At 52.5% G+C, this 13,279-nt stretch overlaps 1 protein-coding gene across 1 annotated transcript; it reads right to left on the bottom strand.

Moving 5' to 3' along the window:
- Positions 1 to 9,395: 9,395 nt before the first annotated feature.
- ITPRIPL1 (ITPRIP like 1) lies at positions 9,396 to 11,477 on the bottom strand. The gene has a single exon (XM_077932605.1). It carries the CDS (start codon positions 11,113 to 11,115, stop codon positions 9,409 to 9,411), a length of 1,707 nt encoding a protein of 568 aa, XP_077788731.1. The 5' UTR covers positions 11,116 to 11,477; the 3' UTR covers positions 9,396 to 9,408.
- Between the last annotated feature and the right edge of the window lie 1,802 nt (positions 11,478 to 13,279).

Below are 13,279 nucleotides of genomic sequence, written 5' to 3'. Positions count from 1 at the left end.
ACCCGATCCACCAGTGGACACCGGAGTGGGTGGTCTACCCCAGGAGAAGAGCTATGTGGTCTCCACTCCCCTAGCAAAGAATAATGACCATCCGGAAAGTGGCCTGACACCACCAGAAGAGATCGAACTCATTGCCTCCTTCGCAGATTTACCAGTGGTGGAACAAAAAGAAATTATTAAAAGACTGGAATCGCTTAAAACCCAACTTATTAGGAAGCTCAGCACCAGAATACTCACGTACAGCGAATATGTCTCTCTAGAAGAACCAGATCATATGGATCTCTCAATATCTAATGCTAAATGCATGTCGGCAATGGAGGATAAGATACAACCCCAAGAAGAAACAACCAGTCCTCCCCTCCAAGCAGAACAATCCTCTGTGCTCTTAATAGATTTGCATGACCGTCCATCGAAAAACATACCTGAAGAAAGCAGCACACAACAGGAAAAATCCCCTTCTACACATTCATCAATGCCAGACCTGGAACCTTCTTATAGCACTGACCAATCAAGAGAAGAGGTGCCTTTGCCAACCTCCCCAAATAGTCCTCCCGCCCAGCCTCATCCCTCCTTGCGGAGTATTATGGATTCAACAGCAAGATCAGTGACGGAACTGATTGAAGACCCAACAGGCCACATAAATCATGTAGCTCAAAAGACCAGTAGCAGGCTACAGAGAGACCAAACTTCTGACGAGATAGCTGGTCCACCCCGGGTGGCCCACCAAACTCTTTTGGAAAAGGGGTCCGCCCCTGTTCAAGGTCCTACTCCTAGTAGATCGAGTGGCCAAGCTCAACAGTCAGATGACCTTGTAAATCCCACTCAGCCTTTACGAGAAGTTTTTCATCAGAGGAAGATAACTGATTTCTTTATTGGCTCCCCTCTTCCCGTATTAAAGTTGAGCCAATTTTCCGAATGACAGTCAATTGGAGGTACGGGGAAACCCCAGCCTTCAATATTAAGTTGGAACATTGCTGGATGGAAAAGTAAAAAATTAGATCCAGAATTCCAAAAATATATTAATTCCTTTCTTATTGTGCTGGTCCCGGGGGTAAGGTACCTTGGGTGTAGCAGAGTCCACACGAAGAGGGGCGAGGTCCGAGGCAGAGAGCCGGGCGGGGAACAGGAACGCTGGAACAGGAGGCTGTGCAGGGAACAGGAACACCGGATGGTCGGGAACAGGAAGCCGAGCAGGGAACAGGAGTACCGGATAGTCAGGAACAGGAGACCGAGCAGGGATCAGGAACACAGGAAGGTCCGAAGCCAACAACGACGTTGCTCCCGCAACCTGGGGCCGGGCTGACTGGGCTTTTATCCTCTTCTAAGGCCAGGGGCGGTCCCAGCCCCCAGGAGCCCCGCCTCCTCTGGCCTTAAGGCGAGCACTCCTCCTGGGGGCAACCAGTTCCCTTCGCCTCTCTGCTCTAAGCCTCTGCAGATCAGGAGAGGCCGAAGGGTTACTGGGCCCTGGAGGAGGCTCACCTGTGGCCACTGAGTCGTCAAGCCTCTCTGGGGCCAGAAGGGCTTCACCTGGGGCCAGCTCCTGATGCACTGCCACAGGTGCAGGCTCTTCAGCATCTAGGCCTTGCCCCAGTTCAGCCGGCCCTGGAGGCGGGGACTCCTGTGCAGGCTGGGATTCCTCTGTTTCATCCTCCGAATCGGAATCCCAGGCCATCACACCATCCCCCCTCCCAGGCCCCCCCCTCAACCGAGGGTCCGGACCCGGCTTGCTGGGGTACGTCGCATGGAACTCTCGGAGGCAGGCAGGTGCGTGGACGTTGGCCGCTGGTTCCCAGGAACGGTCCTCCGGTCCGTACCCCTTCCAGTCAATGAGATACTGCAGCATTCCCCTGCGGTATCGGGAGTCCAGGATGCGTTCCACCTCGTACTCAGGCTCTCCCCGAACCAACACTGGCTGCGGTCGGGGACGGTTCGGGTGGAACTCGTCGGGTGGGGCCACCGGACTCAAAAGGGACCTGTGGAAGACCGGGTGAACCTTCAGGGTTGCGGGTAACCGGAGACGAAATGCCACAGGAGAGACTTGGTCTACGATAGGGAACGGGCCGGTGAAGCGGGCGTCCAACTTCTGCGAAGGTCGAGAGGGGTGGAGGTGGCGAGTGGAGAGCCAAACCAGGTCACCGACGCGAAGTTCCGGCCCCACCTGGCGGTGGCGGTCGGCCTGGGCTTTGTACGCTTCCTTGGCCTGGTGCAGTTGCTCCACCAAAAGCTGTTGCTGGGACTGGAGCTCTTGAAGCCACTCCGTCACCGCCGGGACCGCGGATGTCGGCAGCACCTCTGGAAACAGCCGTGGATGATAACCATAACTGGCCTGGAACGGGGTCTGCTGGGTGGACGCATTCACCGCGTTATTGTAGGCGAACTCCGCCAATGCCAGGTGGTCGACCCAGTCATCCTGCTGGTAGCTGCAGTAACACCGGAGGTACTGCTCCAGCACCGCGTTCGCCCGTTCCGTCTGGCCATCGGTCTGTGGGTGGTAGGCTGATGAGAGACAGACCTCCGTCCCGAGGGTCTGGTGCAATGCTCGCCAGAACCGGGATGTGAATTGAACACCCCGGTCGGACACCACACGCTCAGGTAGGCCATGCAGGCGGAAGACATGCTGAAGGTACAGCTGAGCAGTTTCCTTGGCTGTGGGTACCGATGGACAGGGAGCGCAGTGCACCATCTTGGTGAAATGGTCGGAGAAAACCAGAAGGCAGGTACAGCCACGAGACGAGGGTAAGTCCACTACAAAGTCCAACGAAACCGTGTGCCAAGGGCGCGGTGGAACTGGCAATGGCTGAAGTAGGCCGGGGGGTCGCCCGGTAGGTCCCTTGGCGCGCCGGCAGACATCACAACCAGCAACGTAGCGAGCCACGTCAGCCTTCAGGCGGGGCCACCAAAACTCTCGACTGACCAGATGGGTGGTCCGATACCGTCCAAAGTGCCCCGCTGCTGGGGCATCATGGGCCATCCGAAGAACCTCCAGCCGTAGTGGCCCTGGCGGGATGTACAGACGACCGTGGTGCAGCAGAAGGCCCTGATGCAGGACCAGCCCCGGATACTGTGGGCTGGACCCTTCAGCCAGCTCCCGGAGTCGTTCCTGGGCCCAAGCGTCGACCCGCTGCTGTTCCTGCACCCGAACCTGCAGTGGCTGCGCCTCCTGGGTGGCCAGGAATGCAGCCGGAGGTAGGATCGTGGTGGGTTCTGCTTGCTGTACCGTGTCTGCGTTGTCTTCAGGTTTCCGGGACAGGGCATCCGCCTTCTGATTCTGAGAGCTAGGGATGTAGCGGATCCGGAACTGGAACCGGGAAAAGAACAACGCCCACCGGATCTGTCTTTGGTTCAGCTTGCGGGTGGTCTGGAGGTACTCCAGGTTCCGGTGGTCGGTTCTCACCTCCACCGGATGTCGTGCCCCCTCAAGATGGTGGCGCCAGACCTCAAAGGCTACCTTGATGGCCAGTAGTTCCCGCTCCCACACAGTATAGTTACGCTCCGCTGGTAGGAGCTGGCGGGAATAGAAGGCACAGGGTAAGAGTGGCGCTTCAGGACCAATCTGTTGAGACAAGATGGCACCGAGAGCCGTACTGGAAGCGTCGGTCTCCACCACAAAGGGTCGAGAGGGGTCCGGATGTTGTAAGATTGGTGCCCTCTGGAAACAGGCCTTCAACCCCTGAAACGCCTCCTCTGCCTCCTTGTCCCAGGAAAACGGCGTCTTTGGGCGCAGTAGCCGGGTCAACGGGGTGGTGCGATGAGCATAATCAGCGATGAAGGTCCGGTAGTAATTGGCGAACCCCAGGAAACGCTGTAGGTCCTTGCGGTTCCGGGGTGCCGCCCATTCTTGAACCGCTGTCACCTTCCCCGGGTCCATTTGCACCCCATCTGGAGAGAGCCGGTGACCAAGGAAGTCCACAGTCCGCTGATGGAACTCGCACTTGCTGAGCTTTGCGTACAAATGGTGCTCACGCAAGCGCTGCAGCACGGTCCGGACATGTCCCTCATGGCGAGCCGGGTCACGGGAGTAAATCAGTATGTCATCCAAATACACCACCACGTACTTGTCTAACAAGTCCTGAAACACGTGGTTGATGTAGCGTTGAAACACAGCAGGCGCGTTGCACAAACCGAAAGGCATAACCAAATATTCGAACTGCCCGTACCGGGTACCAAACGCTGTCTTCCACTCATCCCCGGCTCGGATCCGAATCAAGTTGTAGGCCCCCCGGAGGTCCAGCTTGGTGAACACCTGTGCCCCTTGCACCCGCTCCAGCAGCTCCGAGATAAGGGGCAAGGGGTACCGGTCTGGGACGGTAATTTTGTTCAGGGCTCGGTAATCATGGCAAGGGCGGAGTTCCCCACATTTCTTCTTAACAAAAAGCACTGGTGCCGCTGTAGGCGAGGTGGAAGGCCTAATGAACCCACGCTCTAGGTTCTTGCGCAAGAAGTCCTGCAAAGCCTCGCGCTCTGGCTCTGTTAGGGAATATAAGCGACTCACTGGTAAAGGCGCTCCGGGTTGGAGGTCTATGCCGCAGTCAAAAGGCCGATGCGGCGGCAGCTGGTCTGCCCCCCGTTCCTCGAACACGTCCTGGTAGTCCTGGTACACGGCTGGGAGCGTGGGTGCTGCCTCCTCTGAGGGTGCGGCCGCCAGCGTTCCGGATTGAGCATGGGAACATGGGTCTGGGAAGTGCACGGTCCGTTTGACCCAGTCAATCTGAACGTTGTGGGCTTCCAGCCAGTCCATCCCGAGCACCAGGGGGAAGCGGGGCATAGAGGCAATGTCCAAAGTTCGCAACTCCCGGTGCTGCTGGAGACACAGGAGCAGGGGCTGGGTCTCCTGAGTAACGGCACCTGAACGCAGAAGTCGACCGTCAATCGCTTCCACCTGGACCGGTACTGGCTTGTTCCGAAGTGGCACCTGATGATGGGCGGCAAAAGCAGCGTCCATATAGGAGCGGGTTGCCCCTGAATCTACCAAAGCATGGGTGAGGATCCAGGGCCCACCTGGAGGGTATAAACGTACCGAAACCATAAGATGTTGCAAGTCCATTGGTGCGGGCCCATTCTGTACGGTTTGGGACCCCCGGTAGCTAGGGCCATCAGCTACTGGGGTTGGCGGTTTCTCAGGGCAGGACCGAGCGAAGTGTCCACTTCCGCCACAGTAAAGACAGAGATTTCCCTCCCGACGCCGCGCCTTCTCTGCGGGGGAAAGGCGTGGCCGCACTGCCCCCAGCTGCATAGGCTCCTCCGTTAAATCAGTCGTGACCGTGGGGCTGCCGGAAAAAGCTGGTGCCGTGAACTGGAAGTGTCGGCGACCCCGGGCCTGACGACGATCCTCCAACCGGTCGTCTATTTGTAGACTCCGTTGAATGAGAGTGTCCAGCGTGGTGGGACGTTCCATTGTGGCCAACTGGTCCAGTACCTCGTCCGAAAGCCCTTCGAGATACTGGTCCCGCAGTGCCGAGTCATTCCAGGTCAAGTCCTGTGCCAACAGCCGAAACTCCGTGGTATATGCGGCCACCGTGGACTTGCCTTGTTTCAAACGCCGAATCGCCCGGTTGGCTTGACTCCCTTTCTGGGGGTTGCCGAACGCGGCCTCCAAACGATTGCAAAACCCCGTATAGTCTGCCAGCAAGGGGGAGTCTTGCCTGAGTAGCGGCAACGCCCACTTGGCCGCCTGGTCCTTTAACAAACTAATCAAAAAGTGCACCTTGGTGCGGTCATCAGGAAAGTTCCGGGCTCGCCCCTGAATATACAGCTTGGCCTGGGCCAGGAACATGGGAAAGCTGGCCGGGGCTCCATCAAATTTCTCAGGCAAAGCCACTGGGTACTTGCCCGGAGCCGGGGCGTCGGCCCCAGGAGCCGGTAGGGCTTCCAAGCGTTGCTGAAGTGCCACAACCGCGTCACTGAGCTGCTGCACGGTGTGAGTCAAGGCCTGGTTCTCCTGGGCCAAAGCCACCAGTGCAGCCGCCTGTTCAGCCATGGCCTCTGGCTCTTCCCGAACGCACCCCTACGAAGGGGGAGTGCGGGTGTGGCGGGAGCAAACTGTGCTGGTCCCGGGGGTAAGGTACCTTGGGTGTAGCAGAGTCCACACGAAGAGGGGCGAGGTCCGAGGCAGAGAGCCGGGCGGGGAACAGGAACGCTGGAACAGGAGGCTGTGCAGGGAACAGGAACACCGGATGGTCGGGAACAGGAAGCCGAGCAGGGAACAGGAGTACCGGATAGTCAGGAACAGGAGACCGAGCAGGGATCAGGAACACAGGAAGGTCCGAAGCCAACAACGACGTTGCTCCCGCAACCTGGGGCCGGGCTGACTGGGCTTTTATCCTCTTCTAAGGCCAGGGGCGGTCCCAGCCCCCAGGAGCCCCGCCTCCTCTGGCCTTAAGGCGAGCACTCCTCCTGGGGGCAACCAGTTCCCTTCGCCTCTCTGCTCTAAGCCTCTGCAGATCAGGAGAGGCCGAAGGGTTACTGGGCCCTGGAGGAGGCTCACCTGTGGCCACTGAGTCGTCAAGCCTCTCTGGGGCCAGAAGGGCTTCACCTGGGGCCAGCTCCTGATGCACTGCCACAGGTGCAGGCTCTTCAGCATCTAGGCCTTGCCCCAGTTCAGCCGGCCCTGGAGGCGGGGACTCCTGTGCAGGCTGGGATTCCTCTGTTTCATCCTCCGAATCGGAATCCCAGGCCATCACACTTATTATACTATTACAAGAAACTTGGGTGGAGGAGGAAATTGAGTTAAATGGCTTTGAGTTTATATGTCTGCCTGCTAGCCCGTCAACGAATGGTGGCCGGCCTAAAGGTGGCCTTACAATTGGTATCTCCCTTAAACTTCGGGCTAAACTTTCACTAGTGCATGCATTTCCGCCTTATGCTTCTTTTTAACTTATTTATCAGTGATATGAGGAACCCATTAGCCATCGCACAAAAATTTATCCACACCCCTCGCATAGCTGATTACCGTTGTCCTTTACTTCTCTACGCAGATGATGCGGTACTACTCTCTTACTCTAGAGTGGGTTTAAGGAGGGCATTAAAGATTTTTGCGACATATTGCCATTCTAATCATCTGTCTATCAACCACACCAAGTCTAAAGTACTGATATTTTCAAGGAGTCGAAAACTTTATTCTTGGAAGCTAGAGGGCACAAAAATCGAACAAGTACATAAATTTAAATACTTAGGAATTTATTTTCAATATAATTTAGGGTGGAAAGCGCACGTTGAATATCTTCAAAACAAGACAAAAGCCCTATCACACTCCCTCCTCCGTTTTTTCTACTCTGAGGGGGCCTTATTCATCCCTGCGGCCTTGAAAGTGTATAGCATCAAAGTGATGGCCACAATGGCCTATGCTGCTCCTTTATGGGCTGCCTTTGCAAACCTCTCACCTTTAGAGACACTTCAAAGCCATTTCTTACGCCGACTTTTAAAATTACCAACATGCGTAAGTAATGCGGCCATTCGCTTAGAAATGAAGATCCCCTCAGTGGAGTTAGTCATATGGAGGAGAGTTTTGATCTATTGGATATCCCTATGGCATAAACTCCCGAACCACTATCTAATTCAATGCATGTGGCGGGATGACTTCACAAATTTGTGGTCAGGAAAAATCCATGCCAAATTGCTGTCCTATGAGATCTCGCCCACTGAATTGCTCAAACTGGATCTAAATGTGGCAAAAAGGTGTATAAATCAAAGGCTGGATGATGCGGAGCTATACCAAAATTTCGTAGCTGGTGGTGGAGCCTGCTCGCCGTTAAATTTCGGCATAACCCCTATCTACCGCGCTCCGTCCTACTTAACATCGCTTATGGCCGCGTCTCACCGATATGCCTTCATTAGAGCTAGGTTCAATGTCTTTCCAACAAACGTGCTGAGACATAGATTCACTAAGGGCCAAGTCCCTTCAATGTGTGCTTGTGAAATGAAAACATCTGAATCTCTACATCATGTTATGTTTATCTGCCCTTTGTACAGTTCAGCCCGTGCTAGTATACTAAACCCCATAATCCAGCCTATGGCTGACAAACCAGTAGACCTACAGCTTGCCTGGGTACTTCAAGATGTGGATCCTTATATTACCCTACAGGTTGCTAAATTCCTAACAGCCGTCCTCTTGTACAAGAGACGGAACGGAATGTTAGCTGATTATTGATAGTCATAAGAATTTTCTATAATGACATCAGATATTGTTTTTAGTGTAGTGCCAAATTTTTTTAATCTTAATCTTAAACTTATTTTTATGAATGGCTAATATCCGTCCTTGTGAGTTATGAACTGTGTTATACTACTTGTGGTTTGTATGAGTCCACTGTTTTATTTGATTTGTTTTGTTGTGTTGTGCTTCATGATGGGCGTAAAGCCAAATAAACATTTGTTGTTGTTTGGGGGTATGCATATCCCTGCGTCCCCTGTGCCTCATTCTGAAGGAAACATGAAGCCTGGACAAGTGCCTGGATGCTCCTGCACAGTTTATTTAGGAATCCCTGCTCTCCATGCATGCAAGCTTTTCACTGCCTCTACACATCCTCATCCAAATGCCACCTCGTATCCACCACACCCCAATTTAATCCACATCTACCATTTCCACAGCTCTTTGTTTTTTAACTTGCTAGATTTTCCACAGAAACTAAAAGGGAAAATAATATAGGATGGCATTCTGAAGAGGGCATTGTGTGGCTGCTGTTCAAAAATTGCATGCATAACCAGCCTTGAATCCATGGTAGACTGCTGTCCTTAGAAACCTTTGCAGGGATACATTGTGCAGTTCTTATTTTGAAGAGAATAAAAAATGCTCTGGTGGTTCCCATTCATTTGAATGAGGCATGTGCAGGACAGCTTTCTAACTCAGTGGTAGGAAGACTGTGGTCCCCCAGGTGTTGCTGGACTACAACTCCCATCAGCCCTTGGCCATGCTGGTTGGGGCTGATGGGAGCCCAACAGGATATGGATGGTCAGAAGCTACCCACCCCTGTCCAAACAGCTTGCTGTGCCCCCTGTTCATTAATTTCTTTGGATTTTCTGCCACAGGCACCACCAGTGTTGGGTATGGCCCCTGCACACAGTGTGACAGTGCTGCCATAGTTAGGAATCGACACACTTCTTTTGTTTTCAGACCAAGACAGATTAGTGACCCCTCCTTCCATCTCATGTTCCATTGAAAAAACAGCTGGGGAAGTTGCAAATGCAGCCCTGTGGCCATCAGATGCCTGTGGTTAGTTTATGGGTTTTCTAAAGGTAGACCTAGAGAAGCAGTGAAACACAGTGGCTTCATTGGAGGCCTGGCAGGCATTTAAGAACACAGTTTGCTGGAACCTTTATTTCAAATTTAATATAGCAAATTCTGTTGGAACTGGAGCACAGAAAAATACAGAAAAATACACAAAAGGCTGGTCTTTCTAACAGAGCTGACTTTTGCTACTGTCGGTACCCTGTCAACAGAGCCCTCACTGGTTGCACAACCTCTGCAAACTCCTTCATTGCCTTGGCATGAAGGTTTGGGTCCTCTGCCAAGTGCCTGAAAAGATTTACGGGTGTTGCCCTCCGGAGGACATTAGGCATAGGGATCCGGATAGGCAAGGAGATGTTACCAATAACGAAATGCTGAAGATATCTCTCCTGCAGGGCGGTGTGCATATACAAGAGGATGTCCTGAAGTCTTTGTGCAGAGCTCTCAGGGCCCCAGTCCAACGGGGGCTGAGAGAGCAAGAGATGCATCAGGCAAGTCTTGTAGTGATAGTTGGTGAGCACCATGTTCTTCCCCTCTGATGGGCTGGACTCTTTGAAATAGATTATGATCTGGAGACATTTCAGGTGGCAGCTCTCCTCTGGGACTCGCAGGCTCACCCACTGAAAAAAGAGCAGCTCCTGGACAGCATAGGATTTCTGCCAGACAGTGCCAGTCAAACGATCCATCTCGGCAGGTTGGGTGGTAAGGAAGACCAAGGAGTCTCCTTGCTGCACCCCGAGTATGATGTCAACAGAGATCGACGTGCCTGACTGGTATACCAATTTCAGTCGACATGTTGAATTAGAAGGCTGAGGCACAAGGTCAAAGTTGTACCAGGGCTGGATACTGGGCCAGGCCTTGCCCACCAGGCCTTGGAACCAGTGGATGGTTTTCTCCACATCCAAGTGGAAGCTGGTGCACAAAACGTGGAAAAGGTAGATTCCTTGCTTGCCACTGCTCAGTTCTTGCTCTGGGTGGTGAAGGAAACACACCACGTCCCCCAGGAACCTCTCTCTCTTGCACACACATTCTGTCTCCACCAAGATGTGTCCATGTGTGCTTGGGGCACCCTCAGATTCACTAGTTTCAATGTGGAAAGAGTGCCCCTTGGGTGGCAGTACGGGCACGAGAACGTGGAAAGCTTTGGAAGGCGTCTGGGTGTGCCATCCTTCAAAGGCACTGTCCACCCCGATGCAATTCTCCAGCACAGGGTGGATGTTCTGGTAGGGAAGGGCTCCGCGACAAGCCTCCAGCAAGTCATTCACAAAGGTCTCCACAAAATCACACGTGCTGGTCAGACCACTGGTTTCCAGTTCAACGTGCTGGTCATAGAAGGTCTCCAGCATTTTTTGCTTGGATTCGTCGCATTCGGATTCCGTGTCAGTGTCGTCATAGTCTTCTTCACCAAAGGTGGTGGTGCTGGAGCTGTCTGTGCTCCAGTCATAACCGGGTTCCTTCTCTTTGGTGCGTCCGCAGCACCCAAACAGGATGAGAATGACCAGCGCTACGTAGTGCCACCCATCCCAGGTTCCATCCTCTGCTGCCGGATCGGTTGTCACCCAATCCTCCCGGCTCTGCCTTGGGTCCCAGCTCCAGCCCTTTTGGTCAAATTCTGTCTGCAGGCGTCCCATTTCTGTTTTCATCAGCTTCTCACGCTCCTGGAGCCGGTCCAGTGTGGCCAAGTCTGTGTGATCACTGACCATCAGGGGGTGATGAACTAGAGCTAGCACAGCCAGGAAGATGAGGGGGGCCAAGGCCATCTCTAAAGCAGATGTCCCTGGAGAAAAACATGAGAGAGAAAAGGATCCAAACTGTTGACAAGGAAGATTTCTCAGCAAGGCTGCATGAATTCTGCCCTGGAGAAAAGACTGAATCCTGCAATCAGTATAAATCATATCAATTAAATTGTAAACATAGCTTATTAGCTAAGTGATTACCATTTTGTACATTTCCCCCTCCTGGTATTGGTAACTGTGGGGAGTGGGAAGGAACTGGGGTTGGTGGGGTAGAGCTGGATAGGAAACATCTGGGATGTTTCTGCTCTTCCCACCCTTCAGGTACTTATTACCTGAGACCTGCTTGCACAGAGGTGTGAGCCAAAGGGGCTCAGCCAGCAGACCACCACTGAGCCAAGCGGTCCCCCCCCCAAAGAATACCAGAACACATGTCAATCAGCTCAGAATGTGGCAATAGGTAGCTTTCCCATTGTCCTTTTTGCCCGTGGCAGCCAGTGCTTTTTTTCTAAAAAAAATGTTTAGGGATAGGCATGGTGAAAGTCGGCTAAAGAATTAAAAGAGCAAGTTAAGGACACAAGAAGAGCCTGGTTCAGTCCAGCATCCCGTTCTCATAGTGGCCAGTCTGTGAGAAACCTTCACAGCCAGACGTGAGCACAAGAGCACTGTCCCTTCCTGTTTCCAGCAACTGGCACTCAGAAGCATTTCTGCTTCCAGCTATGGAGGCAGAGCAGAGGCATCCTGGCTAGTGGCCCCTGTGACCTTCTCCTCCATGAATTTGCCCAGTCCTGTTTTAAAGCCATCCAACTCAGTGGTGCATCCAAGTTCTCACTGTAACTGCTATCTAATAAGGTATGCAGTTTGTTCCTATCCCTGCTACGATTTGTCCTTTTCAGTTTATTGTTCTTCCGCCATTATTGTTCTGTGAGGGTCAAGACTCAAGGGCGTTGGTGGCTGGGCCTGAACGCCACCCCCCAGGGTGAGGGTCTCTTGGTGGGGAAGGGTTTAATCTCCCTTGATAACAGATGGGGGAAAGGTGTTTGTGTTATCCCAAGTGAGAGATGTTGCTTTTTTGTCTTTGCAACTGCTGGATTTGGACATGATGATGGGTTGTGGAATGTTTTGAGTGTTTTGCCAAAGTGAGAATTGAGTGGATGGTACTATGTGATGGAAGCAAGGGGAGTGTAATTGTCGGAGGAGTGAGGGTGACACTTAATTCCTGATTTGTAAAATTCCACCTGGGGGCACATTTTTGTAATAGTCATGTGGTCCATATATATATCTGCCGCATTCTGATATATTTTCATTTTGCAAATAATTCACTTTTGTTTTTATTTTAGTTTTTAGAGATTTGCTGCTTAATTGTGTTACTACAAATGTAGGATTTTATCATGAACAGCTGTGTTGAATGTGGGATTTGTCTTTTTTATATAATGTATCTTGATTCTTGTTGAAGCAAGCTGCCTGTAGTCAACGGTCCAGGGGCTGCATGCCAGTTGGTAGGTTGGGCAGGAGAGACCGAAGGTGGAAGGAGCTATGGTTGTGGCTCTTACCCCATTTGCACAGCGGACTGCCTTGCAGCTACACAAACACCAGAGGTTTCTACACATCCGCCCACCCTTGTAGCTTGCCTCCAGCTGCCTGTCACATAGGCCATTCCCACCCCTCTCCATCACTTCCATTCCTACCTCTGGAGGCGCACAGCTCTTAAAGGGGCAGAGCATCTAGAGCCAGGGCTGCTACTTGCCTCTCCTCCTCTCTGCAGGCACAGTGCAACATACTCAAGTCACTCTTGTACTTTAAAGCCTGGGCCTTCCCCAGCTCTCCCGCTGCCTTTGTGCAGCCCTGTTGGCTGCTGCCTGCTGCACTGGTAGCTCACCCCCATTATTACTTGGCTGGTTGTGAAGTCACATCTGCCCCAGCAGTCACAGCTGCCCTTAAAAGGAGAGGGAAGCAGGTCCAGCTTCCCTTGCTCTGCTCTGCATGGGTCCCTTTAGATTTAGATCATAATATTGATATGGTTTCATGGGAGAAGTTATCGGAAAAGGACATGCAATTTACTGCCTGTTATACTTTAAGAAAAAACCAAACTATTTGGAAATGATGTGTGGGTGGTACCTAATGTCAAACAAATGGCCAAAACGTATAAACATGTGTCAAGTAAATGTTGGAAGTATAAACAGACCGAAGGGTCATTCTTTCATATGTGGTGGACATGCAAAAAGGCTAAAGGCTTTTGGGAAAGGATATATAATGAAATGAAGGTGTTTAAGTGGGTTATTCCCAAAAGACTTGAAGCCTTTCTTATAGGGATAATAGGGACACG

This window comes from Podarcis muralis, chromosome 7, assembly GCF_964188315.1.
Source record: "Podarcis muralis chromosome 7, rPodMur119.hap1.1, whole genome shotgun sequence".
Lineage (NCBI taxonomy): Eukaryota > Metazoa > Chordata > Lepidosauria > Squamata > Lacertidae > Podarcis > Podarcis muralis.
This window is presented reverse-complemented; position numbering and strand designations above follow the sequence as displayed.